The sequence below is a fragment of the Bactrocera neohumeralis genome, chromosome 6 (assembly GCF_024586455.1).
Source record: "Bactrocera neohumeralis isolate Rockhampton chromosome 6, APGP_CSIRO_Bneo_wtdbg2-racon-allhic-juicebox.fasta_v2, whole genome shotgun sequence".
Taxonomy (NCBI): domain Eukaryota; kingdom Metazoa; phylum Arthropoda; class Insecta; order Diptera; family Tephritidae; genus Bactrocera; species Bactrocera neohumeralis.
This window is the reverse complement of record NC_065923.1, coordinates 51,920,053-51,943,398: the sequence shown is the minus strand read 5'-3', so window position 1 is coordinate 51,943,398 and position 23,346 is coordinate 51,920,053. Positions and strand designations below refer to the sequence as shown.

General features: G+C 33.8%; 2 protein-coding genes across 6 annotated transcripts in view; one reads left to right on the top strand and one right to left on the bottom strand.

The window, feature by feature from the left end:
* The window catches only part of LOC126762674 (nuclear hormone receptor FTZ-F1), a 109,906-nt gene extending 102,883 nt beyond the window's left edge, over positions 1-7,023 (top strand). For all 5 annotated transcript variants that reach the window (XM_050479588.1, XM_050479587.1, XM_050479586.1 and 2 more), the window contains 2 exons: positions 26-126; positions 204-7,023. In XM_050479588.1, coding sequence (XP_050335545.1) covers positions 26-126; positions 204-353 — 251 coding nt within the window. In that variant the 3' untranslated portion in view covers positions 354-7,023. The remainder of the gene's footprint in view (positions 1-25; positions 127-203) is intronic.
* A 3,401-nt stretch (positions 7,024-10,424) lies between these two features.
* On the bottom strand, positions 10,425-21,883 carry LOC126762693 (probable cytochrome P450 305a1). Its single transcript, XM_050479634.1, has 2 exons — positions 21,505-21,883; positions 10,425-12,029 (listed from the first exon to the last, which is right to left on the bottom strand). Exons 1-2 carry the CDS (start codon positions 21,596-21,598, stop codon positions 10,624-10,626), a joined length of 1,500 nt encoding a protein of 499 aa, XP_050335591.1. The 5' UTR covers positions 21,599-21,883; the 3' UTR covers positions 10,425-10,623.
* Between the last annotated feature and the right edge of the window lie 1,463 nt (positions 21,884-23,346).

Sequence of the window (23,346 nt, the reverse complement as noted above, 5' to 3'; positions counted from 1 at the left end):
ATGACCAAATTTGCTTATAATCTAGATGTGCGTGGTATTGTCAACAAGAAGACGGTCTTGGAGGGTCAAGAGAATGTACAAGCAGCGCTACTGGACTACACGCTGACCTGTTATCCATCAGTGACGGTAACTAACGAAAGATTTGTTGTAACTGTAATTGAAGTTAATGTTTTTGTTTCACTTTTCGCCCTTCTCTCGGTTAGGATAAATTCCGACGGCTACTCAGCATACTGCCCGACATCCATGCGATGGCTTCGCGAGGCGAAGATCATCTCTATTCGAAACACTGCGCCGGTAGTGCGCCCACACAGACGCTACTCATGGAAATGTTGCACGCTAAACGGAAAGTATAAATCCGCTAGGGCTACACATAACTGTACACTTGTAAAGGATTGTTCAACATAGATATGTATATGTATGTATGTATGTATGCCAGAGGACGACGAAAGCGCTTCAAATGCGGCAGGCGGCAATTTCGGTGGGTTGTCGAATGGCGCGGAATAAAATCCAGGGTTGGTTTTTAGTTTTAAATCATAAGAAATAAAATTAAAAAATGTAAAACAAAAAGATTAAACAGTAAAACAACAATTGGGATGTTAAGCTACAAATACATATACGATAGAGGTACATACAATATATATATTTACATACATGCCTAGAGAATAATTTAGTAGCACTTGGAACTTACGTTATTCCCATTCACCAATGCAATTCAACTGCAGAATGTAAAAACTAAAAAACAAAAAAATACAAAAAAAAAGAAACAGAAAAAACGTAGAACGAACGAGCGGGCAGCGCGTAGATGTATGTATGTTTACAGTTAAGGCAGAGAAAGATAAATAATATATTTTTCAAATGGATATATATGTATATTGATATAGCTTAAGCGTTTATTCATATTAAAATATTAATTGATATACTATATAGATATATGTATATACACACACATGTATATGTGTAAACGTATGTAATTGTATTATAAGCAAAAGTAACGGAGAAGCAACACAGCAAACAATGTGTTCGAAAAACCTTTTAAATTGTTAAGCATTCAAATCGTATACTTCTATGCCTAAATTTAGTACAACAAAAACAAGTAATGTATCTGTAAACATAACCCTTATTCATAATTACTAGAAAACTAAACAAAAATTGCAGAAAAATGCTAAAAGCAAACTAAAAATCGAATCGCAAATCAATGCTAAACGAAGGACGAAAGCTGTGCGTGCACTGTGTGTGTATGTGTGTACAAGAATAATAATAAGTTTTTGTTTTGCAAGGTTTTTGTAAGCAACAAGCAAGTGAGTGGACCCAAAATGATTGTTGACAAACAGTTCTTAATTTTCAAAATTTTTAACTGGCCTCGGAATAAAATTTGTATATAAAGATGAAAATTGTACGGGATCATGGATTGGGTATATTGCTAGAGGCATAGGCTCTTCCAGAATCCGCTAAGTTTTACGGTGGTAAAACAAATTATTGGAAAAATGCAGTTAAACGAGAAAGCTGGCGTTCTTGGCTACAAACTATTCGTATGTATGTTATGTTTGCGTATTAATTTCGTTTCGATAATGGAACATACGTTTTCTGAAGTTGGAGGGGGGAGGGTTTTATGAAATTCAAAAAACAACAACTTAAATTATTTTTTCAAAATTTGAAGATTTTTTTTTTGTTGAGATTGGAACATTTTTTGAGGTTATAGCGGAAAAAGATTGACAAAAGTATTTATTTGCTTTAATTTATTTAATAAATGTGAGTTAATAATTGTTTCCATCAAACAAAAATTCAATAGAACAGAAGAAAATTTGTTTGTTCGTGTGATTTCATTTAATTAAAAAATTGAAGGAACATTTTTCGAGGCTGCTATGAAACAAAGCAAACCATTCAATAATGGTATATTAAACCGAATAAGTGACTTCATTATTTTTTCTCACATTTTGTTTTAAATTTGTTATTTTTCTTTCTTTATTTTATTTTTTAGACAATATTAGTCTCCATTTTTTTCTTTGATAATTTTAGTTATACTTTTGATTATAAATTTTTTTTACCTTTTAGTTGACTTTTTATGTTATTATTTATTTGTTTGATTTAATTTACCAATTTTTATACAACATTATTGTGCAGCTTTTTTTGATAATTTTAGCTACATATGTTTTTAATTTTTAATATTTTTCTGACTTTTTAACTCACATTTTATGTTAATATTTATTTATTTTTTCATTTACTTATTTTAATAATTATTTAATAATATTTTTTTTGTTTAAAACGTGAAATGGAATTGTGTGAAACTTTGTTTTCTGCAAAAAAGAACGATTTAGGCGTTATAAAAATACTTTTACGAAATTTTGAGAATATTTTGAAAATTGTGGGAATTCTTATTCTAAATATCATGTATTACTTTTTGGGGCGGATTTTTTGTGACACCACAAGAGCATCTTGTTTTTAATGATATGTTTTCGATATTTCTTTATTTCTTTGACTTATAGTTTTATTACTGTTTTTTTGTTTTTTTTTTTTTTTGAAGAAACATGTTGAAAACGTATTTCGAATATTGTTATTTACTATTGTAATATCAAAATTTGCATATGTCTATGTATGTAGGTACTGCTGGAATTTTAACAAAACCACTTAACTCGACTTGGTCTTTTCATATTTGCAAGCTGTAAATACAATTTTCTACAAATTAACTATTTAAAATTGTCGTTTAGGGAAAATGTGTAAAAAATCGGTTCTAAAACATTTAATTTAATTGTTGAAAAACAAACATTTGTGTTGTTGGCTTTGTCATCCGATATTTGTACGAAAACAAAATTTATTATTTTATTTGCCTTAGCCAAAAATTTACTTGAGAATATAAGAAGGTAATGGTCGCTTTACTAACTGTATATATGAGCTTAGAAGCTTAAAGGCTAGTATTTCACAAAAAAAAAGAAAGAGAAGCATGGCTCAGTGTTGTTTATTAGTGCAAAATTTTGACAAAGATTTGGAAAATATTACTTGCATCTTTTATTTTTTCAGGAAATACATAAATAAACAGGCAGAGAGTAAATAAAAAAATATTAATTGTCGCGATTTTAGAATTTTTCTTACATTCATTTGGTTTATAGCAATTATTTGAATAACGGGATTTAGACGTTTTTAGTCTTTTGAGCCTCCAAATCATCACATATTCTTCCGCTACTTTTTCACAACTTAAATTTTTTTTATTTCAAAAAAATTTTATTTTTGTTTTGTGTTTTTTTTAAGATATATATTTTTTTTGCAATTAGAACTGTATTTATGTACACACACAAACGCATAGCTTTCGTAAAAGTAGAAAAAAGTAATTAAAGAAAAAATTATATACAAAAATCCAATAACAAAAATAAAAAAAAAACTTTTGCTGCTTATAAATGTGTAAATAAAGTTAACTACCTGATTTTTTCAAAAATTTTAAGCTAAAAAATATTAAAATAAATGCATACAATAAGAAATCTATACACAAAATTATATATACGTCAAGAGTACGAACGAAAAAAAAGATGGAAAAAATACAAATACATATTTACAACCACACTTACATGTATACATAATTATTTACTAAATTTGTTGACGATTGTATGATTAATGTTAAATAGTGTTCTAATGTTATTAATTGTTATAATTAGTGTATTATAATGTACATTTATATGCATACAATATATGTTTGTACTATATACTTATGTATGTATGTAGTAGATATGTATGTAATTAGGGCTTTATCGGTTTAAGTAGTTTTTTACTCGCAAATTTTTGAAAACTTCATAAAAATCGTTTTGTTGTTGTTGTTTATTTTTTCCTTTCACTACTTTTTATATATACATACACATAATTACACACACACACACAAACAAATACAATTGATGCTCTTTTAAGCGATTTTGTGTCTTTTTCTTATTTCAAAAAATAAAAAAAATCATTCTCTTATTATTACTATTATTATTATTATAAATATATGTGTATGTTTGTATATTAGCGTTAAGGTTTATATAAGTATAGGTGTACAAAAGAAATAATGATAAATAAAGCAAAAACTATTTGAAAATAATGCAAAACAAAATTTTAGCTAGAAACCTTTGTCCCGACAACAAACAAAAACAACTGAAGTAACAGTAATTTATTTCAAAGTGTCCTACGCGTTGTTGCTGTAGTTGCAGTGCGCCTATCAAATAAGTGCAATGCATATGCGGCAGCACAAATACATACATACACATATACATACTTACACACATACACACGCAAATGCCTAACTGTCTTGTATGCTTACTAAATTGTTTATAATTAAAAGCCAATATGCATGTACATAGTATGTTCGTTTGTATGTATGTATGTATGTGTGAAAATGTGTTTTCTATCCTTAACCTTTGTGTTCAACGAATAACTGTTCAGCTGCAATTCAGCGCATGCATACATATGTACATATGCAAAACACAAGTGAAGTGATAAATAAAAGTTTGGAATTAAAGACAAACATTAGAAACTAAAAATAATATTAATTTAAAACAAATTGATTTAAAAAAAGTGAAAAACAAATGTTTAACTAAAAAAATTGATAAAAAATGTATACATATTGAAAAAAAAAAAATTATAAAAAAATAAAAACAAAAAATTTAAAATACAAAGTGCATATTAAAAGTATATACTTACATACACGTAAGCAACCAGTTGTTATTGAAATATAACACAAACACACCCCACTGCTATTACTTACTGGCTTAAGTGTAGTTTTCTCAGCTATAATATTATGTTAATTAAATATACATATGTATATACAGTTATGCAAATATGCATAGTAAAATTTGAAAATTAAATGTAAGTGAAGCGCGTACCTTATAATTGTATCAAGTGAACGACTTATGTAAGTATGTATATACATATGTGTACACAGAACTCAAAAAGTAATGAGAAAACTGGTGAAAATGTGAATAAAAGCCAAAGCAGGATGTACGCTGAAGAGAAAGTAAAAAAAAAACATTAGAAATTTGTATTTAATATTTGAAATCTTTTTTTTTAAATGTTGAATTAACTTTTCTTGGCATATTTCATATTATTTTTTTATTTTTTTGTGACATTTCTAAGTAAATGCAGAAACACCACAAAATAAAACCGTATTGGAAACAAGTTTTAAGTACAAAAAATTTTGAATACTTTATTGAAAAAAAAAATGATTGTTTTTTGTAATTTATTTTGACATTTTTGATATTTTTTAATAATTTTTTAATTTTCTTTTATAATTTTTCGTGACATTTTTGGTATTTTTTAAGTAAATCCAATTACACAACAATTTGGCCGAAGTGTTGAATACAAAAATTTTTGGAATAAAGTGAATATTTGTTTTTTTTTGTAGTTTTCTTGACATTTGTGATATTTGAATCATTTTTTTAATTAATTGTTTTTAATTTTTTTTTTTTAATTTTTGATATGTTTTGGGTAAATGCAAAAATACAACAGATTGGCGGAATATATGTACATACATACATATGTATGTACATATGTACAATGTAAAGAAAACAGTACTGTATACAGTATTTTTTAATCACCAAAAGTGTTGAATTGTGTTTTGAATAAAAGTATGTCTCAAAAAATGCTAAAAATTTTTGAAATACATATAATGCAATATCATTTTCGAAAATTTCAAATTTCAATTAAATTTTTTAGAGAAAAATTTTTTAAATATCACCAATAGTGTTTGCTTTCTTCTTGTTTGTAAAGAGTATTTAAAGAAATATTATTTTTTTAAGTCAAAAACTAATTTTCCAATATTTCAAATTTTAATTATTTTTTTTTAAATAAGCAAGCGTATATGTTTGCAGTGTGTTTCCCTTTTCATGCAAGTTTGTATGTGTGCAAAAGCAAGGCAGCAGTTTGGATATAGCAAATAAGGCAACGGGTAGGGAATCAGCAAGCAAATATAAAATTATGACAACAAAATATCATGACATAAATAAATAAAAATATCATGTCATGTAATAAGAATTTCGTAATACAAGAAAAAACAATGAAACTGGCAAGGGAAGGATTTTAGCAGTAAAAATGTCATGTAATAAAAAATAAATGTCATGCGACACGTGAAAAAATGTCAAGGGAGGCATTTACAGAAGCTCAAGAAATATAAAAAAAACACACACTCATATATGTATATGGATGTATGTATGTGTGCACATGTGAATGGAATACTCATGTGTGCATATGCATCTGTGTGAGTGTTTGTGTAAGGCAGAGAATATCACTTGTGCAGTTGTGCTTGTTGGCAAATATACATATGTACATACATATGTAATTGTTTGTCAAAGCGTGTCTGATTGTTATGTATATATGTATGTATGTATGTAAGTACTTAGCTGTAGTTGTGCATAAAAATTTAACTGTCATACGTCTTAAGAATAACTGTAAGGGGCTAAGTAAAAATTGCGAAACAAAAAAACTAAAACAAAAACAATAAGTATGTATGTAGTACACATGTGTATATTAAATAAAAAAAAAAAAAACAAAGAGCAGATAAATTATATTGAAAATAGCAAAAATAAAAAAAAAAAAAAATATACATGCATATATATGTATATTAAAATTAATGAATAATATAATATAGTTTATTAAATTTAAAGTAAAACAAAAACAAAAACAACTACAAAATAGGCATTGTTGAACACCGTGTAACGAAATGAAAAATGTGAACCTGTTGAAAAAGTGATTTTAAATATAAGCAAAAGAAAAAATCTTTAAACGTTTAAGTTTTAATTGTTATAAAATACTTACAAGCAAAACAAAGCAAATGAAATGAAAAATACAAAAACAAAAACAAGAAAATGAAAAACAAATCGTTCACCCACACACACACACACACAGTTAGTTTTTAAATATAACTACTAATTAATTCTGCTGTTATTATTATTATTACTACAATTACAATTATGATTTTCGTCTCAGAGATGTGTTTCAAACAAAAACAACAAAAAAATATTAAAACATTTTGTAATAAACTTCTATTACACTCCTGACTCATTTAAACTCGCATGTCGTATGTTTTGTTGTAATTGTTATCGCTAAATGCAAATGTTATCGAAATTAATAATCGAAATAGGAGCGGCTTTAACACATGAAAAGCATATGCAGTGTCGAACATTGAATTGCTGTTGTTGTTAATTTTTGTTTTTTTTTTTATTGTTGTACTATTAGCAACAAATTAGCTGCAATCTATAATCCACCCGCCGAGCTTTAGCTTTCCAGGCTTTATGCTCAAAAGTTTCTGTTTCAGGAGATTTGGATGCCTCGAAACATCAAAATTTAGACCAACGTGAGGTTTACACACGAGGTTGATCTCACGCAGAAATTCAAGAGATTTCCACCGACACTTTTTAATGTCAAGACCTGCTGAATATGGATCAAAAACCCGTTTGTATGGGCGAAGCGCTTTGAACCTCCAAAACCTTTGTTGAGGTGACCAATATCAATTCCAGCCACTTCGCCCGGTTCACCGAAGGTATGATTTCCGAAATAATTCAACCGCAGTCTCGAGTAACCTTGACAGTCGAGCTGAAAGTGTCGAGATATTTCTACCTCACCTTTCTTAAGACAATTTTAACAATTGATAAACTTGAAATTTTCTCCCAATTTTTATCTAAGGGACATTGTCCAATTGAAACTATTATACCCGCGGCAAGACAAACCTCGCTAAGACTTAGTAATTGTATGGACTATGTACCTAAACAAGTGTAACAGACAGTGAAATCAAGCTGAGAGGGACTCAACTTACCAAACCTGAGTTGCGTCTAGATAATTAAAGCTGGTCCTTCGTTTTCGAAGTCACACGCGAAAGTCGCGAAGCAACTGCCGTTGTAAATAGTATTTCCGGCCATCTTAGTAGTTGAGCCTCTTAAGATTAGTCCTTTTTTATCTTAAGCAGCAACACCACCCTGTGCAACTAAGTTGAAATTCCATTAAAAAGACACTTTCTGATTCGCTTTATGGGCAATTATACCACATATACTGACAGAGGGTTGCAATGGAATGTTGTAAATCTTATGTAAGGTGTGACAGAATACAAAACTTTTGTTCACCTAACAGTTATTTGCAACACCTACATAACAATATAGTTATGTATATATATATATAAGTGATCACGATGGCGAGACAAATTCATTTCTGGATGCTTGTAAGTCCATCCGTCTGTTCATCAAGCGAAAACTTCAATAAAAGTGTGTGTACTTGTATAAACATAGTACTCTGAGGAGGTTGGTTTTGATCTATCAATACAATAATTTGATAATTTATATAACTGGATCGGACATATCGGTCATTATCTCAACAAAATTAGCAGAACATAGTTTCTTAGATATACTCGTACTATTAAGAGCAAAAATTGGTAAGGTTTTGTTTATAATTTTAGAATTATTAATTTATTCTTCAAAATCTATGCCGTCACCTTCAAAGCAATCCGCCTTCCCATTTCTGTGAACGTTTTTCCAATCATCGAAACAGTGGTTAAAGTCAATTTCCGGAATAGCTTTCAATGCCCGTATCGATTCACGTTTATTGTCTTCAATTGAGTAAACACGGTTTCTTTGGAACGGTTGTTTGAGTTTACTGAATAGCCAGAGTAGTAGTGAGACGATATTGGTTGAAAATTTGACCTAAAACTCACGAAGAATCAATGCAATTTGCGACAGTGAATTATCGTTGTGCAAAAACCAAGAGCTGTCGGCCCATAATTCCGCCCTCTTTTTACGAAAAGCTTCGCGCAAACAACGCATACTCAAATAGTATTCCTTGTAGGCTGTTTGGCTAGTTGGAAGGAATTCGGAGTACACCACACCTCGATAATCGAAGAAAACTGTTAACATAACCTTAATTTTTGACTTGCTTTGACGTGGTTTTTCGGCTCAGCTCTGCCACGATATTTGGCCGATCGATAGTTTGTTTCCTGGTCGTAAATAGAGATGTAAGACTCCCCAGTAATTATACATACGTTCCATGACATCCTGGTAGTCGGAAAGAATGGTTCACACGCGTTAACTGGACGCTGTTTTTTTTTAATTTAGTGTTTTTGGATCCAATCGTACTCTTAGACCCAAATGATCTTTCAAAATGGTGTTCACTAATCCTTCCAATTTCCAGCGATGCCAGTAAAACCTCTGACTATGAATTATCGATTCTCATCCACCAATTCCTTTATCATATAGACGTGTCGATTATCTCCTTGAATAATTTGTACCAATCAAAAACACTCTTGAATATGCTACCCAGCAAGATTTAAGATTTGTCTTTATTTAGAATACTGTGTGTATAAGTCTCCCGATGGTCTTGATCTTGGTATAGAGAAGATCAAATTTATACGTTGGCCACATTTCAATAATAGAAGATATAACCTATTCTATTAGGTTCGGTTGGAAGCTCGGGGATTTCATAGTGTTGTTGATGATTTTGCTCAAATCCAAATGGAAGCATATCACTCTTTATGATCAAACCAATCTCTATATCAAGCAATACTTATCCTCTCTATGCTCCCAAGTGAAAACACAAATGAGCACTATTTAGTAACTCGATGGATTTGATGAAACCTAAAAGTTTTTTCCGTAGTTGTACAATTTATTTTAATGGGTTGTCAAAAAATGCTTGCGGTATTTTCGCTAGTTGGCGCTGAAAGCGCGTAGTTCTAGTTCTATTCGTCGCGAGTTATAGCGTCGGAAACATGGAGCAAAATAAATAGATAATACGGCATATTTTACAGTACTACTACGATAAAGGCAAAAATGCATCTCAAGCCGCCAATAAAATTTGTGCAATTTATTGACCCGATACAGTTTCCATTTCCACCGCACAACGATGGTTTCAACGTTTTCGTTCTGGTGTAGAGGGGGTCGAAGATGCGCCACGCTCCGGAAGACCGGAAGGAATTGAATTGGTCGAAAGAGGCCGGCATAGTAGCAGCCGTAGCATCGGTCAAGAGCTGGGCATGAGTCATCAAAAATTCATTTCAATTTCAATAAAAAAAAATTCAATAAAAATACCGCAAGACTTTTTTGACAACCCATTATATTGAAATATTGTGGGACCTCTATCAGTCTAAGCAAAAACTCGCCAAGATATTCTAACGTGATATCATCATCCACCCATGCTCTATCTCTTACCGGATCCGCTTTACCAATGTTTTCAAGGTAACACCTCAGTAGTGATGACCATTACCAAGTTTCTCAATTTAGTTCATTCGCGGGTTACCTCTTTCTAATCAGGTCTGTTAAGAAAATCGTTAATGTGATGTTGTTCTTATGTGGGATCCATGAATTTCATCAGTGTTATTTTAACTGTCATGATGACCGACCAACTTTAAAAATCGATATTTGGTTTTCGCCCGTTCTATTGAGTTATAGCTCAAGTTTGCAGAAAACATTCACAATCATACAATTACAACATTGAGTTCTCTACTAAACTTTATATTTCCATATAAATAAAGATTGCATAAAATATTCTACAATGGTAAGTATACATATAGTCTTACAATGAAAATGTATATTATGACGATCAAAAAATTCCCATTCTGAATACTTGAGAACAAATAAAAATTTAACATCCTTTCAAAATTCGGTAATGCCATGATCCACTTGTCAAAGTTCACTGTCGATTTACAAATCTTACTTTGTATGGCTTTGGCGTCAGCGTAATGCCCGGCTGTAACACCACAGATGGCAATGCCTCTTCACACAACTCGATACGGAAACGGTGGACGATTTTGGTGAGGAACGAGAACAGACAGGCACGAGCTAAAGCATCGCCCAGGCAACGACGACGCCCTTGACCGAATGGCATAAAGTACTCATCGCGGAAAACCTTACCATCAGCATCGAGGAAACGTTCTGGCCGAAAGACTTCCGGATCACCCCAATGCGCTTTGTCCATATGAACCACACGCAGACCAATCAGCACGGTTGTATCCTTAGGCACATTATAACCGCCGAGTGTAGTGTTACGTAAGGCACGTCGCGGGCCGGTCACTGGCGTTATGTGGAAATAACGTTGCACTTCCATAATGAAGGCGCTCGTATATGGAAAGTATTCGCGATTACAAAGATTAACGGGAATTTTATGTGTCTCCATATTATCGGTGATTTCGTCATAAACACGCTTTTGCACATCATGATTAAGAGCGAGCATCATTAGCGCCAAATCGGTGGTATTACTGGTGGTTTGTGAGCCGGCAATGAAGAAGTCCAAGATTGTCATTGTCAATTGGGTTTCACTGAAGGTACTGTTCTCCGCTTCATCACTGTGCTCATTCATCTCCCGTATGTACGCATAGATCAGATCACTTTCGGCATTCTCTTTCGTAATGCTAGCGCGATGTTCGTTAATCGCTTCCAGGAAGAATGCGTGCATCTCTTGATTCATTTGGCAGATCAGGTTATAGCCGGTCCAGTTGGGCGCGAAATAACGCAACCAAGGCATTTGCGACAATACGCCACCACAGATGTCGAAAACCTTCGAGCGTCGATTCAATAATTGCAGTAGTTTTTGCAAACGCTTATCGCCACGTCCGATACCCTTACCGGCCGTCAAGGTCCACAGAACGTTAAGTACGCTCGGCGCCAGAAACGAACCCGGCCAGGTAGGTTCGCCATGCAGCTCATCGATATATGTCAGCAAACTGTCGGCTTCTTTTTCGATGTATTGCTCCATCTCTGTGCGTCCGTAGCCGACATGTCGCATCTGTCGCATGGCGAAACTACGATGCTCCTGCCATAGTTGGCCGTCGGTGCAGGTGATGCCTTTGCGCGTGCCCATTGTGCGCAGGCGTAGAAAGAAATTATCGGGACGTCCGTCGAATACTTCGCTTATGTGCACCTCGTGCACCAATGGAAACGAAAGTGCAACCACGACATATTCGCTGCCCAATTTGAGACCTAAAATATCGCTGTTGTATTTTTTGGACCACTTCTCAAAGACCAAATGTTGGCCACCGCTGGCACGTGCCTCTTTGCGCAGTTGTATGGTGTTGCCCATCCATGGTATAAAGTCGGGACCTTTAATTTTACAAGAAAAAACATGAGATTATTAAATGAAAGTGTAGTGACTAAATGTGTATATGGCAGGAAGATCAAAAAGAAGTATTTCATTTAGTCGATAAGGTGGGTAGGGACTACGGAGATCCGCCATATCAGCAATTAATATTTTTTATGATGTTCGCTAAGCGGAAGTTTCGACGAATCCAAATTTGAGCTCAAAACTATTCAGGCACAGAGGTGTTTGATTTCTTAACTAAAAATAAATTCTACAAGAAAATTTTGAATTTACAAAAAACAGTCATCGAATCCTTATCACATTCGTACAGAGTTCAAACGTAACGAGCAGAGTAATTTGAATCGGAGACAGCAGTTATTTATGCGCCCTGCGTAAAACTATTTTCAAGTTCTTGGCTTCTCTAAAAAGCAGTCAAAAAACGTGTATGAAGATAAGGTTCTGGTAGATAGCCCACCCTATCAATGTTAAACAATAAACCAATCGTCCAAAACTAACCAACAGAAGTTTGGTGTACCAAAATACCATATCAGTAGCTGTTATGACCCAGCTCTTTGATATGTTCGCTAATTACGTATATTTTCTTGTTTAGTTAATTTATAGCTCTCACTCGATTTCAGTTCGTAGTAACACGCTATCGAACTATGGTATTGGACTACTGTGATTAGATGAAAACAAGTAGCTGTGTCAGCGATTCGATCGTGTATTCTATACGAACATGTATAATCGAAAACAAATAACAAAACAAAAATCAAGCTCTACAACTGGCTAGCATTGTTTGAGAACTGAGCATTGTCATCTCTAAAGAAACCGAATTAAAACTTGTGGGCAAGGAGTAATTAAAAATTGTCAAAATGTTTAAACCAAATCTGTTGCGATCGGGCCACTAAACTGAAATAGAAATTATAAATACTAAGAATAGATTCTCGCTAAGACCTTATTGAAAGTTTTTTTTTTTTAATTTTCATACAAGTATTATTTACAATCTGTTGTGTGTCGATAAGCAAATGTAATTATATCTAAAGATTGGCATTGATGCTAAAAATGCAATTTGACCATTAAATACATTAAAGGCATTTGAAGTATAAAATATGTACTACAAGTATATATCATTAGTATTAGTATGTATATACTTTACAAGATAGTTAACTAAGTTAACCTTAAGATCTAAATGGTAAGTCTAAGGGATGTAGCCTTCTTCAGTCGGCGAGTATCTTCACTGTTGTCCAGTAGGTTGATGGGCCGTATGTTGCGGTGGCAGCTTAGACGATTAAGATATCTTGAACTGAGTTTCTGAATCACGCACTTCATCATATTTATTTCAAGGTCTCTGGGTAAGTTAATATTTTGATGTACCACGGAGTGTTTGCGATCAACCTGAGGATTTTAGACTGATATCTTTTAATTACTTAACTTGCAGTTCCCCAGATTTGTATTCTATATGATCTTTTATATAAGATCACTTTATTTTTAAAGATAAGTTTCGATTTAGGACCCAGTAACCAGTACATTTTTCTCGTCTTGATTTTTAGCTGATCTCGTTTAGTTTTTATGTAAGTCTTCTGTCTAAGTGCATCCCGATGTACTTAGCGCTAGTGCAATTTGGAATAATTTTTTAATTGAGATATTATAAATATTTTGATTGTCCATGCATCATTATTATCTGGGCCAAGCGATTTAAAGTTTTTCAGCCGCTCTTATGCTTCTTGGAATTCAGTCAGTTTTGCCTAAGGTATTGGTTTATTGAAAGATAATTTTTTTGCTAGGAGTTCGGTCCATCAACGCCAATAAAGAAGAATGAGTTCGTTTTCTCGAAGTGATTGAAAAGTTAGGGTTCCAAAATGAGGAGTTTCGTATTATATACATTATACGTGTTTATTGGTATAGAAACAATATAGCAATCCATCATTGAAATGTACTCCAGTAGCCTGAATTGGAAAAAAAATCTTGGTGTTTAAAAAGCTCAGTCTTTCGAGCAGGTGCAACAACTAGCATGTTAAGCTTTCCTTAGATTTGTACAGACAGTCGAAAGAGTCCTGGTAACTTAAGCTATTAGAAAGTTTGAGCTTTAAAACCAGTAATATTCAACATGGCATCGATTTAGCAACAAAACATGGACTCTCACCATGGGCAGAGAATTAAGCCCAGCTAGATCCTATATTAGTTCGAGATCTTTTCGTACGGATTGATCAAGACTTTATAGCATTGAGATTATTCTCGACGATATGCGATGGAAAAATCCATTATGCCAAAGGGATTTATCCAAATAAAACTTAATCTAAAACTTGCCGATCTAAACATGGTTACATTTCCGAAAAAATAGCCCTTGGCCAAATACGATCCGGGCCAATTCCGGTAACTTAGAACCGGCTGTCGTACGAATTCTACCAAACCAAACCACCACCCATTGCAGACGAAGAGCTCGAGTTGACGCAATAATTTAGCTAGCTTTCGCAGCTTTCGACATATCGAACATACATACATATGTCCAGCATGCAGCGAGTTCCGGCATGACTCTAATCACCTTATTTCATGCCCAGCTAATACTACACATCTGACACCCCTCTATCTACCAGCACGTTTCCTGGTCCTACCGTTGGATGACCTCGATGACAACTTACCTGAACCTTACCACCCTAACGGGGACTAGATAACCGTTACAAAAACAACATCAAAATAAAATGCATCGCTTGACATTTCTTAATGAAACCAAGCGAAATTCGTCTATAACAAGTAAGGAAGGGCTAAGTTCGGGTGTCACCGAACATTTTATACTCTCGCAAGATAAAGTGATAATCGAGATTTCATTATCCGTCATTTACATATTTTTCAAATACCGTATTTGTATAAAGTTTTATTCCGCTATCATCATTAGTTCCTAATGTATATATTATACAGAGAAGGCATCAGATGGAATTCAAAATAGCGTTATATTGGAAGAAGGCGTGGTTGTGAACCGATTTCACCCATATTTCGTACATGTCATCAGGGTGTTAAGAAAATATTATATACCGAATTTCACTGCAATCGGTAGAGTAGTTCATGAGATATGGTTTTTGGTCCAAAAGTGGGCGACGCCATGTCCATTTTCAATTTTTAAAAAAAGCCTGGGTGCAGCTTCCTTCAGCCATTTCTTCCGTAAAATTTAGTGTTTCTGACGTTTTTTGTTAGTCGGTTAACGCACTTTTAGTGATTTTCAACCTTTGTATGGGAGGTGGGCGTGGTTATTATCCGATTTCTTCCATTTTTGAACTGTATATGGAAATGCCTGAAGGAAATGACTCTATAGAGTTTGGTTGACATAGCTATAGTAGTTTCCGAGATATGTACAAAAAACTTAGTAGGGGGCGGGGCCACGCCCACTTTTCCAAAAAAAAAATACGTCCAAATATGCCCGTCCCTAATGCGATCCTTTGTGCCAAATTTCACTTTAATATCTTTATTTATGACTTAGTTATGACACTTTATAGGTTTTCGGTTTTCGCCATTTTGTGGGCGTGGCAGTTGACCGATTTTGCCCATCTTCGAACTTAACCTTCTTATGGAGTCAAGAAATACGTGTACCAAGTTTGATCATGATATCTCAATTTTTACTCAAGTTACAGCTTGCACGGACGGACGGACGGACGGACGGACAGATGAACGGACATCTGGATTTCAACTCTACTCGTCACCCTGATCACTTTGGTATATATAACCCTATGTCTGACTCTTTAAGTTTTAGGACTTACAAACAACCGTTATGTGAACAAAACTCTCCTTAGCAACTTTGTTGCGAGAGTATAAAAACCAGCTTTACTCGTTGTTCTGAGAAGGTCCTCTTCCATGAAATTATCCAACAAAACAACTGAACATGTACTCAAAATTTGACCGGAAAGTGATTCATGATTTCAATAAGTTTAAATTTTACAAAAAATAACAATAATATAATCATCTTAAAGCTCTCTGAACAGACATATTTATAATTTATATAAGTCAGCAATGGAACCCTGTAAGTTGTCATATCCCAATCGAGTGGAAATCTGTTGGAGCTTTTGCATAAATAAAAGTATGTAAATGCACATATCTACATAGTTGTTTAGTTAAATCGACACCTGGCAGCCGCAACAAAACGTCACCGCAAATGGTCGCACGTCCTCAGACGGGCCTCTGGTTGATGGTTACTGACAGCTTTTGGCGTGGCTTGTCGTAGCAAGTGTGCTTCGAATCCAAATTAAATATGCCTAATGGGTTTCTAAACATCAGTTTATTTAGCAATAAAAGCAACAAAGCAACAAAGCAATATACATCGGTAATCAGAACTCTATGAGCCGAATGTTTATTTTTGTTGTAATTGCATGCCATTACAAAGGTAATAATGTGTGTTTCAAATTATAGCATTTAGTTATTAATAAAGAGGAAGTCGCAATTTATAAACGCCGTGGCTTAATATGTGTCACGACGCCATTAAGGTTCTTCGAATGGGTTTTCCCGTTTTTTCTTTTTCAAAGGATAACCGAAAAAATTATTGGTTGCACGCGTAAGTAATTTCTGATTGGATTTTTTGCTCTTAATTTGAATGCGAAGAATAGTGGGATGTAACACAGTTAACTGGCTTTTGCAAACATCCATACATATTTACACGATTAACTGCAGTTTATTGACGCACGAACCTGTTCAAAAAATGTTGTGATCTTTCTTTCCAAACATTATTATTGGTTTGTGCACACCCGTATATACATTAATACATACATATGTATATGTACATATGTGTCAAGTAAAGAATTAAAGCAGGTGACTACCGTTAATAATAAATTAAAACTGTTAAGTTGTAACGTTTGAATATTTCGAATGTGTAACTAATGCATTATTGCTTTATCACGAAAGAATTCGAAGCGCTTATAAAATAAAAACCGTTACATTGGCACGAGGCTGACCTTCAGTCAGTTTTTTCCAGATGACGAATGTTAACTGACATTTTTTAGTTGACTACCCCATATTATACAGTACATGGTTTTGATGCCAACTTTGATGGCCTTTTTAATAGCGGCGCCACTCGTCATGGAATGGCAAACATTCAAGCATCTCTTGTAATAAAAAAGTTGCTCGCTAGCGTCACCATTAGTTCGGTCTTACGAAAGTCCCGAAGAGAGAGCTTAAATTTTCATTAGATCAACAACTGAAAATATTCGGAAATATTTAGAAGATATACATACATATGTATATAATGGGTTGTCAAAAAAGTCTTGCGTTATTTTTATTAATTTTTTTTTTATTGAAATTTAAATGAATTTTTGATGACTCATGCCCAGCTCTTGACCGATGCTACGGCTGCTACTATGCCGGCCTCTTTCGACCAATTCAGCGATTTTATCGCAATTTTCGACGACAGGCCTTCCGGAGCGTGGCGCATCTTCGACCACCTCTACACCAGAACGAAAACATTGAAACCATCGTTGTGCGGTGGAAATGGAAACTGTATCGGGTCTATAAACTGCACAAATTTTATTGGCGGCTTGAGATGCATTTTTGCCTTTATCGTAGTAGTACTGTAAAATATGCCGTATTTTCTCTTTATTTTGCTCCGACAATCAATCAAACACGTGTTAGCGCGTGAAATGAGCTTTCCAAAAAGGTATAGCATGACCCGATGCGACGAATAAAACTAGAACTACGCGCTTTCAGCGCCAACTAGCGAAAATACCGCAAGACTTTTTTGACAACCTATTATATATTATATATAGTCAATAAGAAAACCAAGATACTCAAGACAAGTACGAGAGGCTAGCTGTCTCGACGGACAGTTTGTAAAAACAGCAAGGCTAATCGACTCTGCTGAGGCTAGTTGTGCTCTAGTTGTTAGTACGAAGAGAGTACAAGATCAAGGATGAAGAAAATCAAAATTAAGCTTGATCAAGCAGAATCATGTGGATCAAAGGGCTCACAACGCAGAGATCAGTTGCACCTTAAAATTTGCAATTACAAAATATGGTTCAACCATATGGTATTATCTGTTGATAAAACACATGATTCCAACACGCTACGTCATAGACTAAACAACATGTCAAAGTTTTAATAGTAATTTTAAACAAAACCTTAGCTTTGTCTCGTTCCAGTCTTCACGCATGAATGTATTTTCTATCAAATGCTCTCACGAAAAGAAACGGAACAATTTTCGACCCTTTTGAATAGAGTGAAATTATTGCCTGCAACAATTTGCAAGATACTGGATCTAGTCCTCCATACTTTTTTAATTAACTTCGAAAGAGTACCACTTGTTCTAAAAATCTATGTTTTTGTATGAAGAAAGTGTAAGCTCACCGATTGGTGAGCTTTGACACGATCGATATCGAAAATCCGTAAAATAATAACAGCTTTACAGATCGATTTTTACAAAATTGTAGTGAAAATACGCTCGAATGATTTCTATAATCAAAAGTAGTTCAGCTCGAATAAATTACTCAGTTCCCAGCTGTTTCCTTTCACTTCGAAGTCTCAAGGGGGACACGTGCCTACAAAACAAATAATAAAATGAAAATTCACACTTTATTGGATGCATTGTTTTCAGGCGACCCCATTTATATAACAAGCGTTACTAAGATGAAACACAATGCATATCGTATTTAATTAAATTAAAATTCGATCCATTTTAATTCAATTATTTAATTAAGTACGCACCATCCCTTGGTCCGAACCGTCTCTTGAACATTTCCAATTTTGCCCCTTTACCGACAGTTCGCGGCAATATTTCAAGTGTATTTGAGCAATGAAATTATACATAAGACCCATTACGAAAATCTCTGCCTTATTGAACCTTTAATTGATTATTGAATAATAACAAAGCGACCCCCACAAATATGTAGGCAAATGTTAAGATTAATGTCTCCCCCAATCCGCCATGACTACTGATATCAGCGACCTCTAAGACTTACGTATAAGTGTATTGGCGAATTTCTATACAAACTATAGTATAATGCTAAAACGGAGATTTCGAATATAGTATAGTATATTCAATAACATATGTAGATAAGATAGACTTGAGAAATATGTATACACTTCATATTTCGATTCACTTCCGATAACCAGATATATCTTATTCTTCCCTTAACTCTTAACCAGAAAAGGTAAGAACACTTCAAATCGGAGCTCGAACAAATTGCGAAAAGAGAGTTCAAACATTAATGGGTTTTATATAGTTAGAATTTTCAAAAAATTGATTTTTTAATGTACATATATCTCAGAATACACACAGAAAATTGCATATCGTTCCGGTGAATATTTTTGAAATTGCACTCAAATTTGAATTTGAATTTGAGTTTTTCTCAAAATGGTGTTTTCAAAGTCGGTGACCTCGAAAACGGCTTAACCGATTAGTCGAAAATTTTAACACTAGCTTTTTAGATATAGTTTTTTGTAATAAATCAAAGATTTTTTCTCACCAATAAATATTTTTTCTTATAAAACAATTTAAGTCCGAAATATTGGTAAAAAATCGATTTTTATTGAGAAACCGCAATTTTGTCAAAAAAAAATTATTACTTTCCTTATTCCTTCGATTAATTACTAGATTTAAAATTACTTTCACGAAATCTGTTTGGTTTTCGAATTTCAGAGGATTCAGTTCAGAGATATAGTGATCACCGCAGAACGTGTTTTTTTTTGGGAGGAACTCCCGAAGAACAGCTGTAGTTCCTTTCAAAATAAATATTTTTAATAATACTAAGTTTTAAAGTACAGTTAAAAGATACCATGATATCTGTACAAATTTTTCGATATATGTATGTATGTAAAAAGTTTTCTCAGAAAAATTCTGGAAAATTCGTTTTTTCCGGCCTTGATCTTAGCTTTGTTAAACTAATGGGCCCATCAATATAAATTAAAACTGATATCACCTTAATAAAGTTCTACGATATCTAGTATTCGTGACCGGCCGACTGCATGATTTCCTCATAGTACCTAGACGAAACATAGGTAGATAAAAAATACCTATAGGTTCGAAAGCATGCGAAAACAAGAAAAAACGTTAACTTCGGTTGCACCGAAGCTAAATACCCTTCACAGGTGCATTACTGTTAGTAACTATGTGTTCAGTTTGTATGGAAGCTATATGCTATAGTTAACCGATCGGAACAATTTCTTCGGAGATTACATTGTTGCCTTAGGAAATAATATATACCAAATTTTGTGAACATATCTTGTCAAATGTGAAAGTTGTCCATACAAGCATTGGATTCCAATCGTTCAGTTTGTATGGCAGCTATATGTTATAGTGGTGCGATATCGGCCGTTCCGACAAATGAGCAGCTTCTTGAAGAGAAAATGACGTTTGCAAAATTTCAAAACGATATCTTAAAAACTGAGGGACTAGTTCGTATATATACAGACAGACGGACGGACAGACGGACATGGCTAAATCGACTCAGCTCAACGTACTGATCATTTATATATATACTTTATAGGGTCTCTGACGATTCTTTCTGGGTGTTACAAACTTCGTGACAAACTTAATATACCCTGTTCACTATAAAAACTTTTTTACAGTAGTAGTTATAAAATAGCGATTTTATCGCGATCTCGTAGTAGCGAGATCTTACGAAGATCCAAATAACAGTCCAACTGATATCATTAGTATTCTGGAACCGATCACTTCGAATCACCTGTGCTATAGAATACCTAATGATAATCCATATGTGGCTACATTCTCAGACCAATATCTTAGTGAGAACACACGATTGAGGCGTACACGAAGGGATGGACGATGAGAGTATATTTTAAGGAGCTAATTTTCAAGGTCTCAAAACATGACGAACTTTCAAATTAATTGAATATACGTTATAGATGGGAATTCGAAATATTGTCGAATATTTTTATACAACATAAAGAAAAGTCAGAATATAAAAGATTTCATATCCAAAAAATTTGCGAATGATGTTTAAATTTATAATTATAAACACTAGAAATTTCGCTTTAATCAATTATTTCTTTCTTTCTCAAAAAAATCGATTTTTTGAAGCTTCTAAAGCAGGCCCTTAAGTTCCTTGAATTTGGATCCAGCGGTTGACCGTTCCTACGACTGTCGAGTCTATGTAATTAGAACGGATTCGGATTTTCTGGTCAACTGGGCAGAATCCTGTCGCTATAACAAGAACAACATCCAACGGTTTACCACGGTCTTGAAACATTTCAGTTTTACGGACGAAAAATCAGAGAAGCTGACACCTACTAAGCTTAACGAACTTGTTAAAGTAAAGTTGAATTAAGGAAATGTCATGAAAACTAAATATAAACCTTACATAAAAATTTACTGTTATAACAGCTAGTAAATTATAGCTTTTAAGAAGTAATTGCCTTTATTGAGAATTTAGCGCACATGCGCAATAGAATTAGCACATTTCCATGGTTCGCATAAATATTCCACATACATATGTATTTATAAATACCGAGCGAAATTTGAGATCATTTAACTACTATTTGTTTACAACCTTACTCGTCTCTTCTTACCTGGTGGAAAATTCTTTGGGCGCTTCATTGACTGGATCAATGAGTAGAGCACATAACCCACTATAGTGGCGACTAGGAAGAGTACAACACTCATCTCCAAAGTTAAAAATTGCGCGTCTGCTCAGAAAGCCTTGCAGTTTCTTTTTCTAATATTCCACGATCAGATAACAAACACGCACGCGTTATGCAAACCGACGCGATCAAGAATTTTAATTGATTAGCACAAATCTCTGAATTAATTTATGATATTAACTGCTTTTAACTATTAGTTGCTGCTTTTCTGGTTGTATTTGTAGGTCCTTAAGAACGCTCCGTCGGTTATAGCGGATTAAATTTTTGGAAAACGTCTTCTCACGCCGATAACTCAGCGAAAACTGATCGTCGGCGGCTGGCTCTTGCGGTCTATCAAGCGCTGGCGTTTAACGAACAATTCATTAATTTCTTTATTCCGTCGCTTTTTCTCTTTTTTATTATTACTGTTCATTTGTATTAGCATTGTGCTTCTTTTATTTATTTATCTTTTGTCAGCGCGACTAACTACCGGCGATTTTTTGTATGCCGACAGCATGCGTCGGACGCGGTACGCTCTCCCGAATTCGATTTAACTAGCAAGCTTGCTTGTTATTGTTGTTGTAGTTTTTGGAGGGTACGCGTATTGTGCTTAGAATATGTGATGCGTGTAGATAGAATTAGAAGAATACATATGTATGTACATAAGTGGAATAAGACGGGCTACTACTTTTGGATAAGCGTTAGATGGATCAGAGCAGGCATGGGCGCACGCAACGTGGGGGTAAGAGGTCTGCGATGTAAGACCAAAAGAGATTTTAACAATAAAGATAGCGTAAAAGGTGGTAAAAATCAATTAGAATAATTCACAGTTTGATAACACTTTTGCTAGTTCTACATACATACATAGATATCTAATGGGGAGGTGTGTGTAATAGAGCTTATTGTTACTGACGACGCCATGAACTAAGCATATTTAGGATAATTTTAACAGTTTGACGCTGTTTGGGCAAGCTTTTCCTATAGCTCTGGGATCTGGGTTCACAAAGTGACTAATAATTTCGTGTACAAAGCACTAACCGCATAAGTAGAATGTCATGCTCGATTTGGATGACATATGTATGTATGTATTCAGTCTACAACACTGTGAAATCCGAACTTGCGCTTTCCTTCAATTTTAAAACATTTCATTTACATAAAATATTATATTCCCCGCATTGCTTGACTGTTCAAACTTCGACTTCGAAGTGAAGCGAATATATGTACATACATATGTATATACATATGTAGGTTAAATCAGAATGAAGGCTTTGACTTTAAGCGCTTTTCTCTGACATTGCATACTACATGTTTTGTTTCATCTCAAGCGATTCGGTAAACTGAACCTAGATACAAATTTCTAAAATTTAATAAGATCCAATCGAAACACTAGTGATAGTATTAAGAGATATTCTACCGTAAATATTCTAAAAACTCGTTATTTTTATTTATTCTCAAAGCGTAACCTTTCAAAAATATATTCTGGAGAGGATTCGTCAAAATTTTAATTATTCCCGGAGACATAGCTACTTTACTGACACGAAAACTAAACAAGCTTTTCGCGAGGCAACTTGTTTCAAAAAGTTTGTCGTGGTTTCTCAAGTGGTTCTACTTAACTCATTTACTTGACATTTGTTAAGAGTTTTCTCCATATTCTAATGTATAGTTCGTATGCCTCTATGCACTTATGATCAGACATGTAAAAAAAATAGTCGTTTTAATTTTTGCATCCGCAATTTAGTAAAATTTTTTAGTGCGAAAGCAACACTTTCTAGATAAAGAATCTTTTTTCTT

Bases quoted from the DNA above. Each gene is read 5' to 3' on its own strand.
- LOC126762693 (XM_050479634.1), bottom strand. From the start codon at position 21,598: ATGAGTGTTGTACTCTTCCTAGTCGCCACTATAGTGGGTTATGTGCTC. The intron at 12,030-21,504 runs GTAAGAAGAGAC...GTAAAATTAAAG, and splicing joins CCCAAAGAATTTTCCACCAG to GTCCCGACTTTATACCATGG.